The 24,907-nt window shown below is 43.4% G+C and overlaps 1 protein-coding gene across 1 annotated transcript; it reads right to left on the reverse strand.

Moving 5' to 3' along the window:
- Positions 1–555: 555 nt before the first annotated feature.
- On the reverse strand, positions 556–12,050 carry LOC144798621 (uncharacterized). The gene is made up of 7 exons (XM_078669579.1): positions 11,931–12,050; positions 9,011–9,177; positions 7,256–7,322; positions 7,107–7,173; positions 6,958–7,024; positions 3,974–4,040; positions 556–703 (listed from the first exon to the last, which is right to left on the reverse strand). Exons 1-7 carry the CDS (start codon positions 11,931–11,933, stop codon positions 608–610), a joined length of 534 nt encoding a protein of 177 aa, XP_078525705.1. The 5' UTR covers positions 11,934–12,050; the 3' UTR covers positions 556–607.
- Positions 12,051–24,907: the final 12,857 nt, after the last annotated feature.

Raw genomic sequence — 24,907 nt, forward strand, 5'->3', positions numbered from 1 at the left:
GTGCAGTGAGAGGCTGAGGAAAGTGCAGCAGTGAAGGGACGATGCAATGGGGGGTTGAACAGAGAGTGCATCAGTGAAGGGACGGTGCAGGGAGAGGCTGAGGAGAGTGAAGGGACGATGCAATGGGGAGCTGAGCAGAGAGTGCATCAGTGAAGGGACGGTGCAGGGAGAGGCTGAGGAGAGTGCATCAGTGAAGGGACAGTGCAGGGAGATGCTGAGGAGAGAGTGCAGCAGTGAAAGGATGGTGCAGTGAGAGACTGAGGAGAGTGCAGCATTAAAAGGACGGTGCAGTGGGGGGCTGAGCAGAGAGTGCACCAGTGAAGGGACTGAAACAGGGAAGAGACGGTATAGTGGAGCTGAGGAGAGAGTGAAGGGATGGTGCAGTAAGAGGCTGAGGAGAGTGCATCAGTGAAGCGATGGTACCGTGAGAGGCTGAGGAGAGAGTGCAGCAGTGAGTGATGTTGCAGTGGAGGAGTGAGGGCTGCAGCCTGGATGGGGGGGGCTGAGCAGAGAGTACAGCAGTGAAGCGATGGCGCAGGGAGAGGCTGAGGAGAGAGTGCAGCAGTAAAAGGACAGTGCAGTGTAAAAATAAAAATATGCCTTACCTCTAACATAAACTAAAATCAACATACATACCTGTCTGAACAACTCCGTGCACAGCGGTGCACATCGCTGAAGGGAATCGCCACGGGCCATGTTGAACCTAGAAAAGAGAGAATAAACATAAGATTAGCAAACAAAAAACAAAATGGCTTACCTCTGAACGAAAACAGAGACAGAGAGTGAGGTAGTGAAAGAGAGTGAAAGTGACTTAGTGATATAGAAATAGAGAGAGTGGGGTAGTGAGACAGAGAGAGTGAGATAGTGAAAGAGTGAGTTAGTGATGGAGAGTGATTTTGGTGGTAGTGAGATAGAAACAATGAGTGATGTTGTGACATAGTGAGATAGAGAAGGACTGAGGTAGTTTAAGAGAGAGTGAAAGTGACTTAGTGAGATAGAGAGAGAGTGAGTTAGTGAGATAGAGAGTGACATAGTGAGTTGGAGAGAGAGAGTGAGCTAGTGAGATAGAGAGTGAGTCAGCGAGAGAGTGTTGTAGTTATTTTTTGAGTGAGTGACTTGTGTTATAGTTGAGAGTGATATGGAAATAGATAGAGTGATGTTATGGAGAGAGTTAGTGAGAGAGAGAGTGAGATAGTGTTATAGATATAATTTGAGTAGTGATGTAGTTATTTTTGTTTTGTGGGAGAGTGAAGTAGATATAGAGTGAGGTAGTGAGAGAGAGTGAGGTAGTGAAAGAATGAGGTAGTGAGGGTGAGAGTTGTTGTGCTGTATTGAGATAGAAACAGAGAGATGTTGTGAAGTAGTGAGCTAGAGAGAGAGTTAGGTAGTGTATGAGAGAGTGAAAGTGAGTTAGTGTATTTGAGAGAGAGAGAGAGAGAGAGAGAGAGAGAGCGGTAGTGAGATAGAGAGAGAGTGAAGTAGTGAGTTAGAGAGAGAGTGAAGTTGTGTGGTAGTGAGAGAGTGATGTAGTGAACTTTAGAGAGAGTGTCGTGATATAGTGAGAGAGAGATAGTGAGATAGAAATAGAGTGAGGTAGTATATAGAGAAAGTGTGAGGTAGTGAGATAGAGAGAGAGTGAAGCAGTGAGTTAGAGAGAGAGAGAGAGAGAGAGAGTGAAGGTGTGAGGTAGTGAGAGAGTGTTGTAGTGAATTTTTGAGAGTGTCATGATATAGTGAGGCAGTGAGATAGTGAGATAGTAATAGATAGAGTGAGGTAGTGATGTAGAGAGGGTGAGGTAGTGAGATAGAGAGAGTGAAGTTGTGAAGTAGTGTGTTAGAGAGATAGTTACTGTGGTAGTGATATTGTGATGCTGTGAGAAAGAGAGTTGAGTAGTGAGGTAGAGATTGAGGTAGAGAGAGTGAATGAGAGATAGTGTAGTAGTGTGAGAGATAGTGAGGTAGTGAGAGAGATAGTGAGTTAGTGAAAGAGAGAGTGGGGTAGTGAGAGTGAGGTAGTGAGAGAGAGAGTTTGAAGGGACGGTATAGTGGAGCTGAGGAGAGAGTGAAGGGATGGTACCGTAAGAGGCTGAGGAGAGAGTGCAGCAGTGAGTGATGGCGCAGTGGAGGAGTGAGGGCTGCAGCCTGGATGGGGTGGCTGAGCAGAGAGTGCAGCAATGAAGGGACGATGTAATGGGGGGCTGAGCAGAGAGTGCGTCAGTGAAGGGATGGTGCAGGGAGAGGCTGAGGAGAGTGCAGCAGTGAAGGGACGATGCAATGGGGGCTGAGCAGAGAGTGCATCAGTGAAGGGACGGTGCAAGGAGAGGCTGAGGAGAGTGCATCAGTGAAGGGACAGTGCAGGGAGAGGCTGAGCAGAGAGTGCAGCAGTGAAGGGACTGTACAGTGGGACTGAGGAGAGAGCGTAGCAGTGAAGGGATAATGCAGTGAGAGGCTGAGGAGAGTGCACCAGTGAAGGGACGGTGCAGGGAGAGGCTGAGGAGAGTGCAGCAGTGAAGGGACGATGCATTGGGGGGGCTGAGCAGAGAGTGCATCAGTGAATGGACGGTGCAGGGAGAGGCTGTAGAGAGAGTGCATCAGTGAAGGGACAGTGCAGGGAGAGGCTGAGCAGAGAGTGCAGCAGTGAAGGGACTGTACAGTGGGACTGAGGAGAGAGCGTAGCAGTGAAGGGATAATGCAGTGAGAGGCTGAGGAGAGTGCACCAGTGAAGGGACGGTGCAGTGAGAGGCTGAGGAGAGTGCAGCAGTGAAGGGACGATGCATTGGGGGGGCTGAGCAGAGAGTGCATCAGTGAATGGACGGTGCAGGGAGAGGCTGTAGAGAGAGTGCATCAGTGAAGGGACGGTGCAGGGAGAGGCTGTGGAGAGAGTGCATCAGTGAAGGGATGGTGCAGGGAGAGGCTGAGGAGAGAGTGCAGCAGTGAAGGGATGGTGCATGAGAGACTGAGGAGAGTGCACCAGTGAAGGGACGGTGCAGGGAGAGGCTGAAGAGAGTGCAGCAGTGAAGGGACGATGCAATTGGAGGCTGAGCAGAGAGTGCATCAGTGAATGGACGGTGCAGGGAGAGGCTGAGGAGAGAGTGCAGCAGTCAAGGGATGGTGCAGTGAGAGACTGAAGAGAGTGCAGCAGTGAAGGGATGGTGCAGTGAGAGGCTGAGGAGAGTGCAGCAGTGAAGGGACAGTACCGTGAGAGGCTGAGAGAGAGTGCAGCAGTGAGTGATGGTGCAGTGGAGGAGTGAGGGCTGCAGCCTGGATGGGGGGGCTGAGCAGAGAGTGAATCGATGGCGCAGGGAGAGGCTGAGGAGAGAGTGCTGCAGTGAAGCGATGGTGCAGTGAGAGGCTGAGGAAAGTGCAGCAGTGAAGGGACGATGCAATGGGGGGTTGAACAGAGAGTGCATCAGTGAAGGGACGGTGCAGGGAGAGGCTGAGGAGAGTGAAGGGACGATGCAATGGGGAGCTGAGCAGAGAGTGCATCAGTGAAGGGACGGTGCAGGGAGAGGCTGAGGAGAGTGCATCAGTGAAGGGACAGTGCAGGGAGATGCTGAGGAGAGAGTGCAGCAGTGAAAGGATGGTGCAGTGAGAGACTGAGGAGAGTGCAGCATTAAAAGGACGGTGCAGTGGGGGGCTGAGCAGAGAGTGCACCAGTGAAGGGACTGAAACAGGGAAGAGACGGTATAGTGGAGCTGAGGAGAGAGTGAAGGGATGGTGCAGTAAGAGGCTGAGGAGAGTGCATCAGTGAAGCGATGGTACCGTGAGAGGCTGAGGAGAGAGTGCAGCAGTGAGTGATGTTGCAGTGGAGGAGTGAGGGCTGCAGCCTGGATGGGGGGGCTGAGCAGAGAGTACAGCAGTGAAGCGATGGCGCAGGGAGAGGCTGAGGAGAGAGTGCAGCAGTAAAAGGACAGTGCAGTGTAAAAATAAAAATATGCCTTACCTCTAACATAAACTAAAATCAACATACATACCTGTCTGAACAACTCCGTGCACAGCGGTGCACATCGCTGAAGGGAATCGCCACGGGCCATGTTGAACCTAGAAAAGAGAGAATAAACATAAGATTAGCAAACAAAAAACAAAATGGCTTACCTCTGAACGAAAACAGAGACAGAGAGTGAGGTAGTGAAAGAGAGTGAAAGTGACTTAGTGATATAGAAATAGAGAGAGTGGGGTAGTGAGACAGAGAGAGTGAGATAGTGAAAGAGTGAGTTAGTGATGGAGAGTGATTTTGGTGGTAGTGAGATAGAAACAATGAGTGATGTTGTGACATAGTGAGATAGAGAAGGACTGAGGTAGTTTAAGAGAGAGTGAAAGTGACTTAGTGAGATAGAGAGAGAGTGAGTTAGTGAGATAGAGAGTGACGTAGTGAGTTGGAGAGAGAGAGTGAGCTAGTGAGATAGAGAGTGAGTCAGCGAGAGAGTGTTGTAGTTATTTTTTGAGTGAGTGACTTGTGTTATAGTTGAGAGTGATATGGAAATAGATAGAGTGATGTTATGGAGAGAGTTAGTGAGAGAGAGAGTGAGATAGTGTTATAGATATAATTTGAGTAGTGATGTAGTTATTTTTGTTTTGTGGGAGAGTGAAGTAGATATAGAGTGAGGTAGTGAGAGAGAGTGAGGTAGTGAAAGAATGAGGTAGTGAGGGTGAGAGTTGTTGTGCTGTATTGAGATAGAAACAGAGAGATGTTGTGAAGTAGTGAGCTAGAGAGAGAGTTAGGTAGTGTATGAGAGAGTGAAAGTGAGTTAGTGTATTTGAGAGAGAGAGAGAGAGAGCGGTAGTGAGATAGAGAGAGAGTGAAGTAGTGAGTTAGAGAGAGAGTGAAGTTGTGTGGTAGTGAGAGAGTGATGTAGTGAACTTTAGAGAGAGTGTCGTGATATAGTGAGAGAGAGATAGTGAGATAGAAATAGAGTGAGGTAGTATATAGAGAAAGTGTGAGGTAGTGAGATAGAGAGAGAGTGAAGCAGTGAGTTAGAGAGAGAGAGAGAGAGAGAGTGAAGGTGTGAGGTAGTGAGAGAGTGTTGTAGTGAATTTTTGAGAGTGTCATGATATAGTGAGGCAGTGAGATAGTGAGATAGTAATAGATAGAGTGAGGTAGTGATGTAGAGAGGGTGAGGTAGTGAGATAGAGAGAGTGAAGTTGTGAAGTAGTGTGTTAGAGAGATAGTTACTGTGGTAGTGATATTGTGATGCTGTGAGAAAGAGAGTTGAGTAGTGAGGTAGAGATTGAGGTAGAGAGAGTGAATGAGAGATAGTGTAGTAGTGTGAGAGATAGTGAGGTAGTGAGAGAGATAGTGAGTTAGTGAAAGAGAGAGTGGGGTAGTGAGAGTGAGGTAGTGAGAGAGAGAGTTTGAAGGGACGGTATAGTGGAGCTGAGGAGAGAGTGAAGGGATGGTACCGTAAGAGGCTGAGGAGAGAGTGCAGCAGTGAGTGATGGCGCAGTGGAGGAGTGAGGGCTGCAGCCTGGATGGGGTGGCTGAGCAGAGAGTGCAGCAATGAAGGGACGATGTAATGGGGGGCTGAGCAGAGAGTGCGTCAGTGAAGGGATGGTGCAGGGAGAGGCTGAGGAGAGTGCAGCAGTGAAGGGACGATGCAATGGGGGCTGAGCAGAGAGTGCATCAGTGAAGGGACGGTGCAAGGAGAGGCTGAGGAGAGTGCATCAGTGAAGGGACAGTGCAGGGAGAGGCTGAGCAGAGAGTGCAGCAGTGAAGGGACTGTACAGTGGGACTGAGGAGAGAGCGTAGCAGTGAAGGGATAATGCAGTGAGAGGCTGAGGAGAGTGCACCAGTGAAGGGACGGTGCAGGGAGAGGCTGAGGAGAGTGCAGCAGTGAAGGGACGATGCATTGGGGGGGCTGAGCAGAGAGTGCATCAGTGAATGGACGGTGCAGGGAGAGGCTGTAGAGAGAGTGCATCAGTGAAGGGACAGTGCAGGGAGAGGCTGAGCAGAGAGTGCAGCAGTGAAGGGACTGTACAGTGGGACTGAGGAGAGAGCGTAGCAGTGAAGGGATAATGCAGTGAGAGGCTGAGGAGAGTGCACCAGTGAAGGGACGGTGCAGTGAGAGGCTGAGGAGAGTGCAGCAGTGAAGGGACGATGCATTGGGGGGGCTGAGCAGAGAGTGCATCAGTGAATGGACGGTGCAGGGAGAGGCTGTAGAGAGAGTGCATCAGTGAAGGGACGGTGCAGGGAGAGGCTGTGGAGAGAGTGCATCAGTGAAGGGATGGTGCAGGGAGAGGCTGAGGAGAGAGTGCAGCAGTGAAGGGATGGTGCAGTGAGAGACTGAAGAGAGTGCAGCAGTGAAGGGATAGTACCGTGAGAGGCTGAGAGAGAGTGCAGCAGTGAGTGATGGTGCAGTGGAGGAGTGAGGGCTGCAGCCTGGATGGGGGGCTGAGCAGAGAGTGCAGCAGTGAAGCGATGGCGCAGGAAGAGGCTGAGGAGAGAGTGCTGCAGTGAAGGGATGGTGCAGTGAGAGGTTGAGGAGAGTGCAGCAGTGAAAGGATGGTGCAGTGAGAGGCTGAGGAAAGTGCAGCAGTGAAGGGACGATGCAATGGGGGGCTGAACAGAGTGCATCAGTGAAGTGACGCTGCAGGGAGAGGCTGAGGAGAGTGCAGCAGTTAAGGCGACGATGCAATGGGGGCTGAGCAGAGAGTGCATCAGTGAAGGGACGGTGCAGGGAGAGGCTAAGGAGAGTGCATCAGTGAAGGGACAGTGGAGGGAGAGGCTGAGGAGAGAGTGCATCAGTGAAAGGATGGTGCAGGGAGAGGCTGAGGAGAGAGTGCAGCAGTGAAAGGATGGTGCAGTGAGAGACTGAGGAGAGTGCAACAGTGAAGAGACGGTATAGTGGAGCTGAGGAGAGAGTGAAGGGATGGTGCAGTAAGAGGCTGAGGAGAGAGTGCAGCAGTGAGTGATAGAAATAAACATAAGATTAGCAAAATAAACAAAATGCCGCATACATACCTGTCTGAACCACTTCGTGCACAGCGGAGCACACAGCTGCACGGAGACGCCACGGGCCAAATTGGACCTGAAAAACAAAGAAATAAACATAAGATTAGCAAAATAAACAAAATGGCTTACCTCTAACAGCAAAACAGCAGCATACATACCTGTCTGAACCACTTCGTGCACAGCGGAGCACACAGCTGCACGGAGACGCCACTGGCCATATTGGACCTGAAAAACAAAGAAATAAACATAAGATTAGAAAAATAAACAAAATCGCTTACCTCCAACAGCAAAACAGCAGCATACATACCCGTCGGAACAACTTCGTGCACAGCGGAGCACACAGCTGCACGGAGACGACACGGGCCATGTTAAACCTGAAAAACAAGCATTTACAATGCAATGGTCTCGGCATTATTAAAGGTAGAGCTATTGGCATTAAGAGGATGCTGAGAGGGGACCCATAAGCGTGAACGGGAAAAAGGCTAGTGATTGTGCATTCCCCATGAGTGTAGTAAAGGAAAAGGGGAATAAATGCCCGCAGTGATGCACAACTGATTGCGCGTGCCGGGAAGCTGCTCACACATTCCAACAGTTATTGGAAATCAAATCCCTGTCCAGTCCACATAATTTTCTCTGCATATGACTAAAAGCCTAAGACAGCCTTGTTATTTTTACGAAACCGTGTATAATAAAAGTATCCGATTGATAAAAGGTTATTAAACTTGACAGCCCTTAAGTGATCCAAGAAGTAAATATTAAAATGAAGTTTCAACAACACCAAACTTGACAGCCCTTAAGTAAATCAAGAAGTAAATATTAAAATGAAGTTTCAACAACACCAAATTGTCAAGGGAGGCCCAAGGCAGTAGTACAGATTACGATGTGATTTAATGTTCGTCCTTCGGGCAAGGTTTGTTGCTATAATGGAGAGGAAAAGCCCTGCATATTAGCCTTTAAATAATTAAACAAAGCGCTGGAAACGAGGGTTAATTTGCCGTGCACGTTCACAATATTAGCCTTTATGGAGTAACATTCAAGGTCAGTCACATCAGGTTTTTTAATGTTGTCTTTTGTGGCCCGACTTCCCCAAGCCATAAAAGAGAGGCCTGTCCACAGAATGTCAATAACAGGCCCTCTGACACCGCGCTATTTATAAGAGATACAAAACATAGTGGCGTGCGGCGCGTTGTCTTCAAGAAAAACTAGACCTGGATGCCTGCATGTCTATTCACTTATTTAGGGAACATTTATCGTTTACTCAACACACAACATCACCCCAAAGAATGCCTATGGTCTTGCGGGCTATGGAAGCATTTCTAGGGATCTCAGCACGCCCCTTGGGCTACAGAGGTGGGGGCTGGCCAGTAAGGTGGTAGTGTAAATGGTCGTAGCGGTGCGTGCAACGAACGGTGCAAGGGTGGGCACATCAGCACATGGACACTGGAGTCTGGCATCCACTGGCTAAACTATTCTCCAGGTCTTGCTTGCTATTGGGCACCATCTACTGCTGACTCCATAAGGCAACTGCCTCATCTATCCTTATGGGAGCAATAACTTGGTGTGCATTATCACTTGACTGTGTAGAGTGGTATGGCATAGAACTCTTGGATGTAGTCAATGATGTGGAACAGACACACACAGGCACAAACACAAGCACACCCACACATACACAGAGGAGCACACACACAAGCAGACACAGGGACACACACAAGCACACACGGATACACATGCAAGCACATACACAAACACACAAGCAGACACAGGGACACACACAAGCACACATGGATACACATACAAGCACATACACAAACACAGAGGAGCACACACACAAGCAGACACAGGGACACACACAAGCACACACGGATACACATACAAGCACATACACAAACACAGGCATACACAAGCGTACGTACAGACTCACACACAGGCGCACACACACACACACAGGCAAAGTGGCAGTCTGCAGAGGTTAGAGCATCAGGGCAGTGAGACGGGTGGGGGTCGGGTGTTGGAATTCAACAGACGACGGGATAGGCAATATTTAAATTTTAAAAACACTTACCTTGAGCTCGCCGTATCACCATTAAATTGAAAGGTAAAACACTTGGTTTCTTGTCCCACGCAGGAAAATGAGTTTCTAAACTGTACGAGTTGTTTTACAAACACCTTAAGTCTCAGAACGTGCGTACTCAAAGCTTTTCCCGGGTGCTGACAGGTTTGCTTTTGCTGCTATTCAAGGAATAGAATGCAATTTAAAAAAGCAATTTTAGCTGTGTTATTTCCGTGCAAGCTTTCTTCACAGACTGTGATTCAACTTGTCACATACAGCCAACTTTTAGTTGCTTTCAATAGACATCTTATCTACCATATAACGAGATTGTGGTGAGCGTAGAGCCAACCATCTGTGCACCGTTGGTTGTCGGCTGCCATGTTAAAACATGAAGCTCATTTGGCTCTTTGTTGAAAAACAATATAATAACAGCAGCGCGGCCAGCATGTTAATACATGAAGTGTGTGAGGTGCTCTGGTGGCAAAAAATTACTACAAAATTAAATATTTGTTAAAAAAAAAAAAAGGGAAGGCATCCTCCACATGGTTTTCCTATTTATTTACTTTTGTACAAATCGCATCACAGCCTGCTTTAGCTATAGATGTTTAAAGCTTCAGGGTAACGTGCCGTGATTGCTACAAAAGTAAATAAACGGAAAAGAAATGCGGCGGCGCCAGATTTCTTTTCTCTTTATTTAATTTTGCAGCTATCGCGGCATGCCACACTTTAGATTTAAACCAGTGAGACTAAAGCGTGGCAAGACACAAATGCTAAGAAAACAAATGAATACAAAAAACTGTGGTCGGATGACTTTACAGCTACCAATAAAGTAAATAAATGCAACCCAAAAAAACGTTTTACTTTGCAATTTTTACAGTAAGGCAGATTTTAAAACAATTACCTCCTCTGCAGCGTCAGGGTTTCAGAAGCCGGACATTATGTCATGCCAGCTTTGTTATGCCATCATTCAAAACACGTTTGTGAATGTGTGTGTAAGAGTGCAGCGCCTCAAAGCCTTGACGCTGCCAGCTGCCTCTGCTTCATGCTAAAATTAAGCACGGCTGCAATGACACCACATGGGCGGCTGAATCGTGAAAGTGACTGCCGTTTATAGAACTGAAATCAAGGGCACTCACTGGATTGTGGAAAAAATGAAGGGAGATAGTTTCCTTGGGAGTGTGAACACTCGTCAGAGCAACATTTTTATGTGAGTGCGTGGAAGCGCCACCGGACGTGATTACATCCTTGATAACGTTGGGCCAGTGTTATCCTTAAAGCACAAAGGCAGCGGCAGAGTAGAAGGGCGCCGAGATAGCTCCACATTTGTTTATGTAAGTGAAATGAAGAGCAGCAGCAACACTTCAAAATGCCTGTCGCCGATACTGGCTTTGCAAATGCGGACAATAATAAAAGCTACCAGCGGGAGGAGGGCGGGGACAAACGGAACGCTAAAAAAAAAAAATGAAGAATGAAACTCACCCCTGAGAAGCCACACCGCCACAAGCATCAAGACAACAGACAGTGGGAGGGGGGCGGGAACAAAGGGAACGGGTTGCGAATACCCGACCCGGCTGGGAAGGATAAGCTCCGAAAGGGAGCAGCCGCACCTCCATGGCCGCCACAAACAGCAACACAACGGAGGGCGGGGACAAACGGGACGCGGACAACAGGAAAGGGGACGGGAAGATGGGCAACACGGCCAATGGGAGGGGGGCGGGAAAGCAACACAACAGACAGCGGGAGAGGAGCAGCATTAAACACACATTAGCAGTTACAAAAAATAAATAATAACAAGTCAGGTCCCGGGCCGCGCTGTGATTGGCTGACGTCACGGGGGTGTCCCGGGCCGGCAGCCAATCACAGCGCGGCCCGGGAATGACGTCACGGGGGTGTCCCGGGCCGGCAGCCAATCGCAGCGCGGCCCGGGACAAAGGGGCGGGGCTTAAAAAAAGCACCAGAAACGCCCCCGAATCGCGTTTTCGAGAGAAAGCGCGATTGACAGCCTCTGCCTCCCAATGGCTAGCCTCCATTTATGGAGCTAGCCAATTGGAAACAGAGGCTGTCCTAACCTCACTATTAAAAACAACAGATTTCGATCTGGGAGGGGCTTCGCCCCTCGCCAGGTTACGAAACCTAAAAACTATGAACAACAGATTCTGACGTCTCCATTCTTGCACATCCCTATCAGTTAACCTATAGAGCACCTGAGAATATTATGATCTCCGACACCGTCAAACAAATAAGTTTCAAATAATGCCCTTGCTTCATTCATCTCACCATATTTGCCTTCAGCTGGGAGTCCTGTCTATCCTACTACCCATTTCACTACCATGATAAATGTATCCTATTGCTCGCCCTCATGTCAGATGACATCCTGCTGTAGCTTTATGATGTCAGGGAACACTTGACCAATTGCCATTGGTGACAATTACACAGAAAATTGAGGCATTAGCAATTCCGCAGTAGGTAGTGATCAGTAATTATGACTTAAAGCCAAATAGGAGGTGTAATGGGAAAGGGCTCTGCAACATTGAAAGCATTGGGCTCCCCTTTTGAAAGAGGGCCGGAGGTACAAGAACACAGAGTATCCTAAAGAGCAATCCTTCTTCAGTATAAGAGTCCCACATTCAGTGTGAAGGGAGGAAGGTTAAATTAGCTTCCCTCCATGAGAGAGTAAGTCAATTGCTCTAATACAAGACACCTCAATCCAGCCTCAAAGACACTAATTTCCTCGGATGACATATTGCTAGCACGGTATTTAAAATAGGATTGTCAGCCTTGTAGACAATCAACGTCTTTAAAAAGCTATCATGATGCCCATAGCGCCATTCTTATCGCTTTATTCTTGACAAATAATATTCATGCGGAAGACCCCAGTGCTATGAACTTCTTTTAAGGACAAGCAAAATGATAAATTGAGAGTTTAACTCACCATTTAAATAGGTAAATCACGCCGAAGGCTGCTGAACTTTTTTTTCGTTTCTTTTTGGTCTCAGCAACTCAGAGAAATTTTCTTCTGAAACACTGTCTCTGCTGGTCATTCAATATATTCTGCAAATGGAAAAGTCCACTGTTAGTCTATGAACAGAACTTGAATATTTCCAAACCAATGCAACACAACAACAAAGAGATTTTGATAAAGGGTTATTAATCTGTACTATGACGTCTATAATATTATGAACATCCACGTCTCAAAAACCAGTCAAATCTCAAATTTATTTTCAACCTAGCATCTCTCTAAATCCTAAGCCTCCTTTGCTATCACTCTCCACACAACTCTAGCACCTATATTTGAACGTATAGAAAAGATCTCATTGCTATTCAAGTGACAGCGTAGGCTGCTCACAGCAATTCTTTTAGGTTATGGTACACCAATAACAATTAAGTGATCTGATAAGTTTATGAAGGAAGGTTTATGCTATAGTTAGTGGGAATGAGAAAAACTATGAACAACAGATTCTAACGTCTCCATTCTTGCACATCCCTATCAGTTAACCTATAGAGCACCTGAGAATATTATGATCTCCGACACCGTCAAACAAATAAGTTTCAAATAATGCCCTTGCTTCATTCATCTCACCATATTTGCCTTCAGCTGGGAGTCCTGTCTATCCTACTACCCACTTCACTACCATGATAAATGTATCCTATTGCTCGCCCTCATGTCAGATGACATCCTGCTGTAGCTTTATGATGTCAGGGAACACTTGACCAATCGCCATTTGTGACAATTACACAGAAAATTGAGGCATTAGCAATTCCGCAGTAGGTAGTGATCAGTAATTATGACTTAAAGCCAAATAGGAGGTGTAATGGGAAAGGGCTCTGCAACATTGAAAGCATTGGGCTCCCCTTTTGAAAGAGGGCCGGAGGTACAAGAACACAGAGTATCCTAAAGAGCAATCCTTCTTCAGTATAAGAGTCCCACATTCAGTGTGAAGGGAGGAAGGTTAAATTAGCTTCCCTCCATGAGAGAGTAAGTCAATTGCTCTAATACAAGACACCTCAATCCAGCCTCAAAGACACTAATTTCCTCAGATGACATATTGCTAGCACGGTATTTAAAATAGGATTGTCAGCCTTGTAGACAATCAACGTCTTTAAAAAGCTATCATGATGCCCATAGCGCCATTCTTATCGCTTTATTCTTGACAAATAATATTCATGCGGAAGACCCCAGTGCTATGAACTTCTTTTAAGGACAAGCAAAATGATAAATTGAGAGTTTGACTCACCATTTAAATAGGTAAATCACGCCGAAGGCTGCTGAACTTTTTTTTCGTTTCTTTTTGGTCTCAGCAACTCAGAGAAATTTTCTTCTGAAACACTGCCTCTGCTGGTCATTCAATATATTCTGCAAATGGAAAAGTCCACTGTTAGTCCATGAACAGAACTTGAATATTTCCAAACCAATGCAACACAACAACAAAGAGATTTTGATAAAGGGTTATTAATCTGTACTATGACGTCTATAATATTATGAACATCCACGTCTCAAAAACCAGTCAAATCTCAAATTTATTTTCAACCTAGCATCTCTCTAAATCCTAAGCCTCCTTTGCTATCACTCTCCACACAACTCTAGCACCTATATTTGAACGTATAGAAAAGATCTCATTGCTATTCAAGTGACAGCGTAGGCTGCTCACAGCAATTCTTTTAGGTTATGGTACACCAATAACCATTAAGTGATCTGATAAGTTTATGAAGGAAGGTTTATGCTACAGTTAGTGGGAATGAGAAAAACTATGAACAACAGATTCTGACGTCTCCATTCTTGCACATCCCTATCAGTTAACCTATAGAGCACCTGAGAATATTATGATCTCTGACACCGTCAAACAAATAAGTTTCAAATAATGCCCTTGCTTCATTCATCTCACCATATTTGCCTTCAGCTGGGAGTCCTGTCTATCCTACTACCCATTTCACTACCATGATAAATGTATCCTATTGCTCGCCCTCATGTCAGATGACATCCTGCTGTAGCTTTATGATGTCAGGGAACACTTGACCAATCGCCATCAGTGAAAATTACACAGAAAATTGAGGCATTAGCAATTCCGCAGTAGGTAGTGATCAGTAATTATGACTTAAAGCCAAGTAGGAGGTGTAATGGGAAAGGGCTCTGCAACATTGAAAGCATTGGGCTCCCCTTTTGAAAGAGGGCCGGAGGTACAAGAACACAGAGTATCCTAAAGAGCAATCCTTCTTCAGTATAAGAGTCCCACATTCAGTGTGAAAGGAGGAAGGTTAAATTAGCTTCCCTCCATGAGAGAGTAAGTCAATTGCTCTAATACAAGACACCTCATTCCAGCCTCAAAGACACTAATTTCCTCGGATGACATATTGCTAGCACGGTATTTAAAATAGGATTGTCAGCCTTGTAGACAATCAACGTCTTTAAAAAGCTGTCATGATGCCCATAGCGCCATTCTTATCGCTTTATTGTTGACAAATAATATTCATGCGGTAGACCCCAGTGCTATGAACTTCTTTTAAGGACAAGCAAAATGATAAATTGAGAGTTTGACTCACCATTTAAATAGGTAAATCACGCCGAAGGCTGCTGAACTTTTTTTTCGTTTCTTTTTGGTCTCAGCAACTCAGAGAAATTTTCTTGTGAAACACTGCCTCTGCTGGTCATTCAATATATTCTGCAAATGGAAAAGTCCACTGTTAGTCTATGAACAGAACTTGAATATTTCCAAACCAATGCAACACAACAACAAAGAGATTTTGATAAAGGGTTATTAATCTGTACTATGACGTCTATAATATATGAACATCCACGTCTCAAAAACCAGTCAAATCTCAAATTTATTTTCAACCTAGCATCTCTCTAAATCCTAAGCCTCCTTTGCTATCACTCTCCACACAACTCTAGCACCTATATTTGAACGTATAGAAAAGATCTCATTGCTATTCAAGTGACAGCGTAGGCTGCTCACAGCAATTCTTTTAGGTTATGGTACACCAATAACCATTAAGTGATCTGATAAGTTTATGAAGGAAGGTTTATGCTACAGTTAGTGGGAATGAAAAAAACTATGAACAACAGATTCTGACGTCTCCATTCTTGCACTTCCCTATCAGTTAATCTATAGAGCACCTGAGAATATTATGATCTCCGACACCGTCAAACAAATAAGTTTCAAATAATGCCCTTGCTTCATTCATCTCACCATATTTGCCTTCAGCTGGGAGTCCTGTCTATCCTACTACCCATTTCACTACCATGATAAATGTATCCTATTGCTCGCCCTCATGTCAGATGACATCCTGCTGTAGCTTTATGATGTCAGGGAACACTTGACCAATCGCCATCAGTGAAAATTACACAGAAAATTGAGGCATTAGCAATTCCGCAGTAGGTAGTGATCAGTAATTATGACTTAAAGCCAAATAGGAGGTGTAATGGGAAAGGGCTCTGCAACATTGAAAGCATTGGGCTCCCCTTTTGAAAGAGGGCCGGAGGTACAAGAACACAGAGTATCCTAAAGAGCAATCCTTCTTCAGTATAAGAGTCCCACATTCAGTGTGAAAGGAGGAAGGTTAAATTAGCTTCCCTCCATGAGAGAGTAAGTCAATTGCTCTAATACAAGACACCTCATTCCAGCCTCAAAGACACTAATTTCCTCGGATGACATATTGCTAGCACGGTATTTAAAATAGGATTGTCAGCCTTGTAGACAATCAACGTCTTTAAAAAGCTGTCATGATGCCCATAGCGCCATTCTTATCGCTTTATTCTTGACAAATAATATTCATGCGGTAGACCCCAGTGCTATGAACTTCTTTTAAGGACAAGCAAAATGATAAATTGAGAGTTTGACTCACCATTTAAATAGGTAAATCACGCCGAAGGCTGCTGAACTTTTTTTTCGTTTCTTTTTGGTCTCAGCAACTCAGAGAAATTTTCTTCTGAAACACTGCCTCTGCTGGTCATTCAATATATTCTGCAAATGGAAAAGTCCACTGTTAGTCTATGAACAGAACTTGAATATTTCCAAACCAATGCAACACAACAACAAAGAGATTTTGATAAAGGGTTATTAATCTGTACTATGACGTCTATAATATTATGAACATCCACGTCTCAAAAACCAGTCAAATCTCAAGTTTATTTTCAACCTTGCATCTCTCTAAATCCTAAGCCTCCTTTGCTATCACTCACCACACAACTCTAGCACCTATATTTGAACGTATAGAAAAGATCTCATTGCTATTCAAGTGACAGCGTAGGCTGCTCACAGCAATTCTTTTAGGTTATGGTACACCAATAACAATTAAGTGATCTGATAAGTTTATGAAGGAAGGTTTATGCTATAGTTAGTGGGAATGAGAAAAACTATGAACAACAGATTCTGACGTCTCCATTCTTGCACATCCCTATCAGTTAACCTATAGAGCACCTGAGAATATTATGATCTCCGACACCGTCAAACAAATAAGTTTCAAATAATGCCCTTGCTTCATTCATCTCACCATATTTGCCTTCAGCTGGGAGTCCTGTCTATCCTACTACCCATTTCACTACCATGATAAATGTATCCTATTGCTCGCCCTCATGTCAGATGACATCCTGCTGTAGCTTTATGATGTCAGGGAACACTTGACCAATTGCCATTGGTGACAATTACACAGAAAATTGAGGCATTAGCAATTCCGCAGTAGGTAGTGATCAGTAATTATGACTTAAAGCCAAATAGGAGGTGTAATGGGAAAGGGCTCTGCAACATTGAAAGCATTGGGCTCCCCTTTTGAAAGAGGGCCGGAGGTACAAGAACACAGAGTATCCTAAAGAGCAATCCTTCTTCAGTATAAGAGTCCCACATTCAGTGTGAAGGGAGGAAGGTTAAATTAGCTTCCCTCCATGAGAGAGTAAGTCAATTGCTCTAATACAAGACACCTCAATCCAGCCTCAAAGACACTAATTTCCTCGGATGACATATTGCTAGCACGGTATTTAAAATAGGATTGTCAGCCTTGTAGACAATCAACGTCTTTAAAAAGCTATCATGATGCCCATAGCGCCATTCTTATCGCTTTATTCTTGACAAATAATATTCATGCGGAAGACCCCAGTGCTATGAACTTCTTTTAAGGACAAGCAAAATGATAAATTGAGAGTTTGACTCACCATTTAAATAGGTAAATCACGCCGAAGGCTGCTGAACTTTTTTTTCATTTCTTTTTGGTCTCAGCAACTCAGAGAAATTTTCTTCTGAAACACTGCCTCTGCTGGTCATTCAATATATTCTGCAAATGGAAAAGTCCACTGTTAGTCTATGAACAGAACTTGAATATTTCCAAACCAATGCAACACAACAACAAAGAGATTTTGATAAAGGGTTATTAATCTGTACTATGACGTCTATAATATTATGAACATCCACGTCTCAAAAACCAGTCAAATCTCAAATTTATTTTCAACCACGCATCTCTCTAAATCCTAAGCCTCCTTTGCTATCACTCTCCACACAACTCTAGCACCTATATTTGAACGTATAGAAAAGATCTCATTGCTATTCAAGTGACAGCGTAGGCTGCTCACAGCAATTCTTTTAGGTTATGGTACACCAATAACAATTAAGTGATCTGATAAGTTTATGAAGGAAGGTTTATGCTATAGTTAGTGGGAATGAGAAAAACTATGAACAACAGATTCTGACGTCTCCATTCTTGCACATCCCTATCAGTTAACCTATAGAGCACCTGAGAATATTATGATCTCCGACACCGTCAAACAAATAAGTTTCAAATAATGCCCTTGCTTCATTCATCTCACCATATTTGCCTTCAGCTGGGAGTCCTGTCTATCCTACTACCCATTTCACTACCATGATAAATGTATCCTATTGCTCGCCCTCATGTCAGATGACATCCTGCTGTAGCTTTATGATGTCATGGGAACACTTGACCAATTGCCATTGGTGACAATTACACAGAAAATTGAGGCATTAGCAATTCCGCAGTAGGTAGTGATCAGTAATTATGACTTAAAGCCAAATAGGAAGTGTAATGGGAAAGGGCTCTGCAACATTGATAGCATTGGGCTCCCCTTTTGAAAGAGGGCCGGAGGTACAAGAACACAGAGTATCCTAAAGAGCAATCCTTCTTCAGTATAAGAGTCCCACATTCAGTGTGAAGGGAGGAAGGTTAAATTAGCTTCCCTCCATGAGAGAGTAAGTCAATTGCTCTAATACAAGACACCTCAATCCAGCCTCAAAGACACTAATTTCCTCGGATGACATATTGCTAGCATGGTATTTAAAATAGGATTGTCAGCCTTGTAGACAATCAACGTCTTTAAAAAGCTATCATGATGCCCATAGCGCCATTCTTATCGCTTTATTCTTGACAAATAATATTCATGCGGAAGACCCCAGTGCTATGAACTTCTTTTAAGGACAAGCAAAATGATAAATTGAGAGTTTGACTCACCATTTAAATAGGTAAATCACGCCGAAGGCTGCTGAACTTTTTTTTCGTTTCTTTTTGGTCTCAGCAACTCAGAGAAATTTTCTTCTGAAACACTGCCTCTGCTGGTCATTCAATATATTCTGCAAATGGAAAAGTCCACTGTTAGTCTATGAACAGAACTTGAATATTTCCAAACCAATGCAACACAACAACAAAGAGATTTTGATAAAGGGTTATTAATCTGTACTATGACGTCTATAATATTATGAACATCCACGTCTCAAAAACCAGTCAAATCTCAAATTTATTTTCAACCAAGCATCTCTCTAAATCCTAAGCCTCCTTTGCTATCACTCTCCACACAACTCTAGCACCTATATTTGAACGTATAGAAAAGATCTCATTGCTATTCAAGTGACAGCGTAGGCTGCTCACAGCAATTCTTTTAGGTTATGGTACACCAATAACCATTAAGTGATCTGATAAGTTTATGAAGGAAGGTTTATGCTACAGTTAGTGGGAATGAGAAAAACTATGAACAACAGATTCTGACGTCTCCATTCTTGCACTTCCCTATCAGTTAACCTATAGAGCACCTGAGAATATTATGATCTCCGACACCGTCAAACAAATAAGTTTCAAATAATGCCCTTGCTTCATTCATCTCACCATATTTGCCTTCAGCTGGGAGTCCTGTCTATCCTACTACCCATTTCACTACCATGATAAATGTATCCTATTGCTCGCCCTCATGTCAGATGACATCCTGCTGTAGCTTTATGATGTCAGGGAACACTTGACCAATCGCCATTGGTGACAATTACACAGAAAATTGAGGCATTAGCAATTCCGCAGTAGGTAGTGATCAGTAATTATGACTTAAAGCCAAATAGGAGGTGTAATGGGAAAGGGCTCTGCAACATTGAAAGCATTGGGCTCCCCTTTTCAAAGAGGGCCGGAGGTACAAGAACACAGAGTATCCTAAAGAGCAATCCTTCTTCAGTATAAGAGTCCCACATTCAGTGTGAAGGGAGGAAGGTTAAATTAGCTTCCCTCCATGAGAGAGTAAGTCAATTGCTCTAATACAAGACACCTCAATCCAGCCTCAAAGACACTAATTTCCTCGGATGACATATTGCTAGCACGGTATTTAAAATAGGATTGTCAGCCTTGTAGACAATCAACGTCTTTAAAAAGCTATCATGATGCCCATAGCGCCATTCTTATCGCTTTATTCTTGACAAATATTATTCATGCGGAAGACCCCAGTGCTATGAACTTCTTTTAAGGACAAGCAAAATGATAAATTGAGAGTTTGACTCACCATTTAAATAGGTAAATCACGCCGAAGGCTGCTGAACTTTTTTTTCGTTTCTTTTTGTTCTCAGCAACTCAGAGAAATTTTCTTCTGAAACACTGCCTCTGCTGGTCATTCAATATATTCTGCAAATGGAAAAGTCCACTGTTAGTCTATGAACAGAACTTGAATATTTCCAAACCAATGCAACACAACAACAAAGAGATTTTGATAAAGGGTTATTAATCTGTACTATGACGTCTATAATATTATGAACGTCCACGTCTCAAAAACCAATCAAATCTCAAATTTATTTTCAACCTAGCATCTCTCTAAATCCTAAGCCTCCTTTGCTATCACTCTCAACACAACTCTAGCACCTATATTTGAACGTATAGAAAAGATCTCATTGCTATTCAAGTGACAGCGTAGGCTGCTCACAGCAATTCTTTTAGGTTATGGTACACCAATAACCATTAAGTGATCTGATAAGTTTATGAAGGAAGGTTTATGCTACAGTTAGTGGGAATGAGAAAATCTATGAACAACAGATTCTGACGTCTCCATTCTTGCACATCCCTATCAGTTAACCTATAGAGCACCTGAGAATATTATGATCTCCGACACCGTCAAACAAATAAGTTTCAAATAATGCCCTTGCTTCATTCATCTCACCATATTTGCCTTCAGCTGGGAGTCCTGTCTATCCTACCACCCATTTCACTACCATGATAAATGTATCCTATTGCTCGCCCTCATGTCAGATGACATCCTGCTGTAGCTTTATGATGTCAGGGAACACTTGACCAATCGCCATTGGTGACAATTACACAGAAAATTGAGGCATTAGCAATTCCGCAGTAGGTAGTGATCAGTAATTATGACTTAAAGCCAAATAGGAGGTGTAATGGGAAAGGGCTCTGCAACATTGAAAGCATTGGGCTCCCCTTTTGAAAGAGGGCCGGAGGTACAAGAACACAGAGTATCCTAAAGAGCAATCCTTCTTCAGTATAAGAGTCCCACATTCAGTGTGAAAGGAGGAAGGTTAAATTAGCTTCCCTCCATGAGAGAGTAAGTCAATTGCTCTAATACAAGACACCTCATTCCAGCCTCAAAGACACTAATTTCCTCGGATGACATATTGCTAGCACGGTATTTAAAATAGGATTGTCAGCCTTGTAGACAATCAACGTCTTTAAAAAGCTGTCATGATGCCCATAGCGCCATTCTTATCGCTTTATTCTTGACAAATAATATTCATGCGGAAGACCCCAGTGCTATGAACTTCTTTTAAGGACAAGCAAAATTATAAATTGAGAGTTTGACTCACCATTTAAATAGGTAAATCACGCCGAAGGCTGCTGAACTTTTTTTTCGTTTCTTTTTGGTCTCAGCAACTCAGAGAAATTTTCTTCTGAAACACTGTCTCTGCTGGTCATTCAATATATTCTGCAAATAGAAAAGTCCACTGTTAGTCTATGAACAGAACTTGAATATTTACAAACCAATGCAACACAACAACAAAGAGATTTTGATAAAGGGTTATTAATCTGTACTATGACGTCTATAATATTATGAACATCCACGTCTCAAAAACCAGTCAAATCTCAAGTTTATTTTCAACCTAGCATCTCTCTAAATCCTAAGCCTCCTTTGCTATCACTCTCCACACAACTCTAGCACCTATATTTGAACGTATAGAAAAGATCTCATTGCTATTCAAGTGACAGCGTAGGCTGCTCACAGCAATTCTTTTAGGTTATGGTACACCAATAACAATTAAGTGATCTGATAAGTTTATGAAGGAAGGTTTATGCTACAGTTAGTGGGAATGAGAAAAACTATGAACAACAGATTCTGACGTCTCCATTCTTGCACATCCCTATCAGTTAACCTATAGAGCACCTGAGAATATTATGATCTCCGACACCGTCAAACAAATAAGTTTCAAATAATGCCCTTGCTTCATTCATCTCACCATATTTGCCTTCAGCTGGGAGTCCTGTCTATCCTACTACCCATTTCACTACCATGATAAATGTATCCTATTGCTCGCCCTCATGTCAGATGACATCCTGCTGTAGCTTTATGATGTCAGGGAACACTTGACCAATCGCCATTGGTGACAATTACACAGAAAATTGAGGCATTAGCAATTCCGCAGTAGGTAGTGATCAGTAATTATGACTTAAAGCCAAATAGGAGGTGTAATGGGAAAGGGCTCTGCAACATTGAAAGCATTGGGCTCCCCTTTTCAAAGAGGGCCGGAGGTACAAGAACACAGAGTATCCTAAAGAGCAATCCTTCTTCAGTATAAGAGTCCCACATTCAGTGTGAAAGGAGGAAGGTTAAATTAGCTTCCCTCCATGAGAGAGTAAGTCAATTGCTCTAATACAAGACACCTCATTCCAGCCTCAAAGACACTAATTTCCTCGGATGACATATTGCTAGCACGGTATTTAAAATAGGATTGTCAGCCTTGTAGACAATCAACGTCTTTAAAAAGCTGTCATGATGCCCATAGCGCCATTCTTATCGCTTTATTCTTGACAAATAATATTCATGCGGAAGACCCCAGTGCTATGAACTTCTTTTAAGGACAAGCAAAATTATAAATTGAGAGTTTGACTCACCATTTAAATAGGTAAATCACGCCGAAGGCTGCTGAACTTTTTTTTCGTTTCTTTTTGGTCTCAGCAACTCAGAGAAATTTTCTTCTGAAACACTGTCTCTGCTGGTCATTCAATATATTCTGCAAATAGAAAAGTCCACTGTTAGTCTATGAACAGAACTTGAATATTTACAAACCAATGCAACACAACAACAAAGAGATTTTGATAAAGGGTTATTAATCTGTACTATGACGTCTATAATATTATGAACATCCACGTCTCAAAAACCAGTCAAATCTCAAGTTTATTTTCAACCTAGCATCTCTCTAAATCCTAAGCCTCCTTTGCTATCACTCTCCACACAACTCTAGCACCTATATTTGAACGTATAGAAAAGATCTCATTGCTATTCAAGTGACAGCGTAGGCTGCTCACAGCAATTCTTTTAGGTTATGGTACACCAATAACAATTAAGTGATCTGATAAGTTTATGAAGGAAGGTTTATGCTATAGTTAGTGGGAATGAGAAAAACTATGAACAACAGATTCTGACGTCTCCATTCTTGCACATCCCTATCAGTTAACCTATAGAGCACCTGAGAATATTATGATCTCCGACACCGTCAAACAAATAAGTTTCAAATAATGCCCTTGCTTCATTCATCTCACCATATTTGCCTTCAGCTGGGAGTCCTGTCTATCCTACTACCCATTTCACTACCATGATAAATGTATCCTATTGCTCGCCCTCATGTCAGATGACATCCTGCTGTAGCTTTATGATGTCAGGGAACACTTGACCAATTGCCATTGGTGACAATTACACAGAAAATTGAGGCATTAGCAATTCCGCAGTAGGTAGTGATCAGTAATTATGACTTAAAGCCAAATAGGAGGTGTAATGGGAAAGGGCTCTGCAACATTGAAAGCATTGGGCTCCCCTTTTGAAAGAGGGCCGGAGGTACAAGAACACAGAGTATCCTAAAGAGCAATCCTTCTTCAGTATAAGAGTCCCACATTCAGTGTGAAGGGAGGAAGGTTAAATTAGCTTCCCTCCATGAGAGAGTAAGTCAATTGCTCTAATACAAGACACCTCAATCCAGCCTCAAAGACACTAATTTCCTCGGATGACATATTGCTAGCACGGTATTTAAAATAGGATTGTCAGCCTTGTAGACAATCAACGTCTTTAAAAAGCTATCATGATGCCCATAGCGCCATTCTTATCGCTTTATTCTTGACAAATAATATTCATGCGGAAGACCCCAGTGCTATGAACTTCTTTTAAGGACAAGCGAAATGATAAATTGAGAGTTTGACTCACCATTTAAATAGGTAAATCACGCCGAAGGCTGCTGAACTTTTTTTTCGTTTCTTTTTGGTCTCAGCAACTCAGAGAAATTTTCTTCTGAAACACTGCCTCTGCTGGTCATTCAATATATTCTGCAAATGGAAAAGTCCACTGTTAGTCTATGAACAGAACTTGAATATTTCCAAACCAATGCAACACAACAACAAAGAGATTTTGATAAAGGGTTATTAATCTGTACTATGACGTCTATAATATTATGAACATCCACGTCTCAAAAACCAGTCAAATCTCAAATTTATTTTCGACCAAGCATCTCTCTAAATCCTAAGCCTCCTTTGCTATCACTCTCCACACAACTCTAGCACCTATATTTGAACGTATAGAAAAGATCTCATTGCTATTCAAGTGACAGCGTAGGCTGCTCACAGCAATTCTTTTAGAATATGGTACACCAATAACAATTAAGTGATCTGATAAGTTTATGAAGGAAGGTTTATGCTATAGTTAGTGGGAATGAGAAAAACTATGAACAACAGATTCTGACGTCTCCATTCTTGCACATCCCTATCAGTTAACCTATAGAGCACCTGAGAATATTATGATCTCCGACACCGTCAAACAAATAAGTTTCAAATAATGCCCTTGCTTCATTCATCTCACCATATTTGCCTTCAGCTGGGAGTCCTGTCTATCCTACTACCCATTTCACTACCATGATAAATGTATCCTATTGCTCGCCCTCATGTCAGATGACATCCTGCTGTAGCTTTATGATGTCAGGGAACACTTGACCAATCGCCATCAGTGAAAATTACACAGAAAATTGAGGCATTAGCAATTCCGCAGTAGGTAGTGATCAGTAATTATGACTTAAAGCCAAATAGGAGGTGTAATGGGAAAGGGCTCTGCAACATTGAAAGCATTGGGCTCCCCTTTTGAAAGAGGGCCGGAGGTACAAGAACACAGAGTATCCTAAAGAGCAATCCTTCTTCAGTATAAGAGTCCCACATTCAGTGTGAAAGGAGGAAGGTTAAATTAGCTTCCCTCCATGAGAGAGTAAGTCAATTGCTCTAATACAAGACACCTCATTCCAGCCTCAAAGACACTAATTTCCTCGGATGACATATTGCTAGCACGGTATTTAAAATAGGATTGTCAGCCTTGTAGACAATCAACGTCTTTAAAAAGCTGTCATGATGCCCATAGCGCCATTCTTATCGCTTTATTGTTGACAAATAATATTCATGCGGTAGACCCCAGTG

The sequence above is a fragment of the Lissotriton helveticus genome, chromosome 12 (assembly GCF_964261635.1).
Source record: "Lissotriton helveticus chromosome 12, aLisHel1.1, whole genome shotgun sequence".
NCBI classification, from domain to species: domain Eukaryota; kingdom Metazoa; phylum Chordata; class Amphibia; order Caudata; family Salamandridae; genus Lissotriton; species Lissotriton helveticus.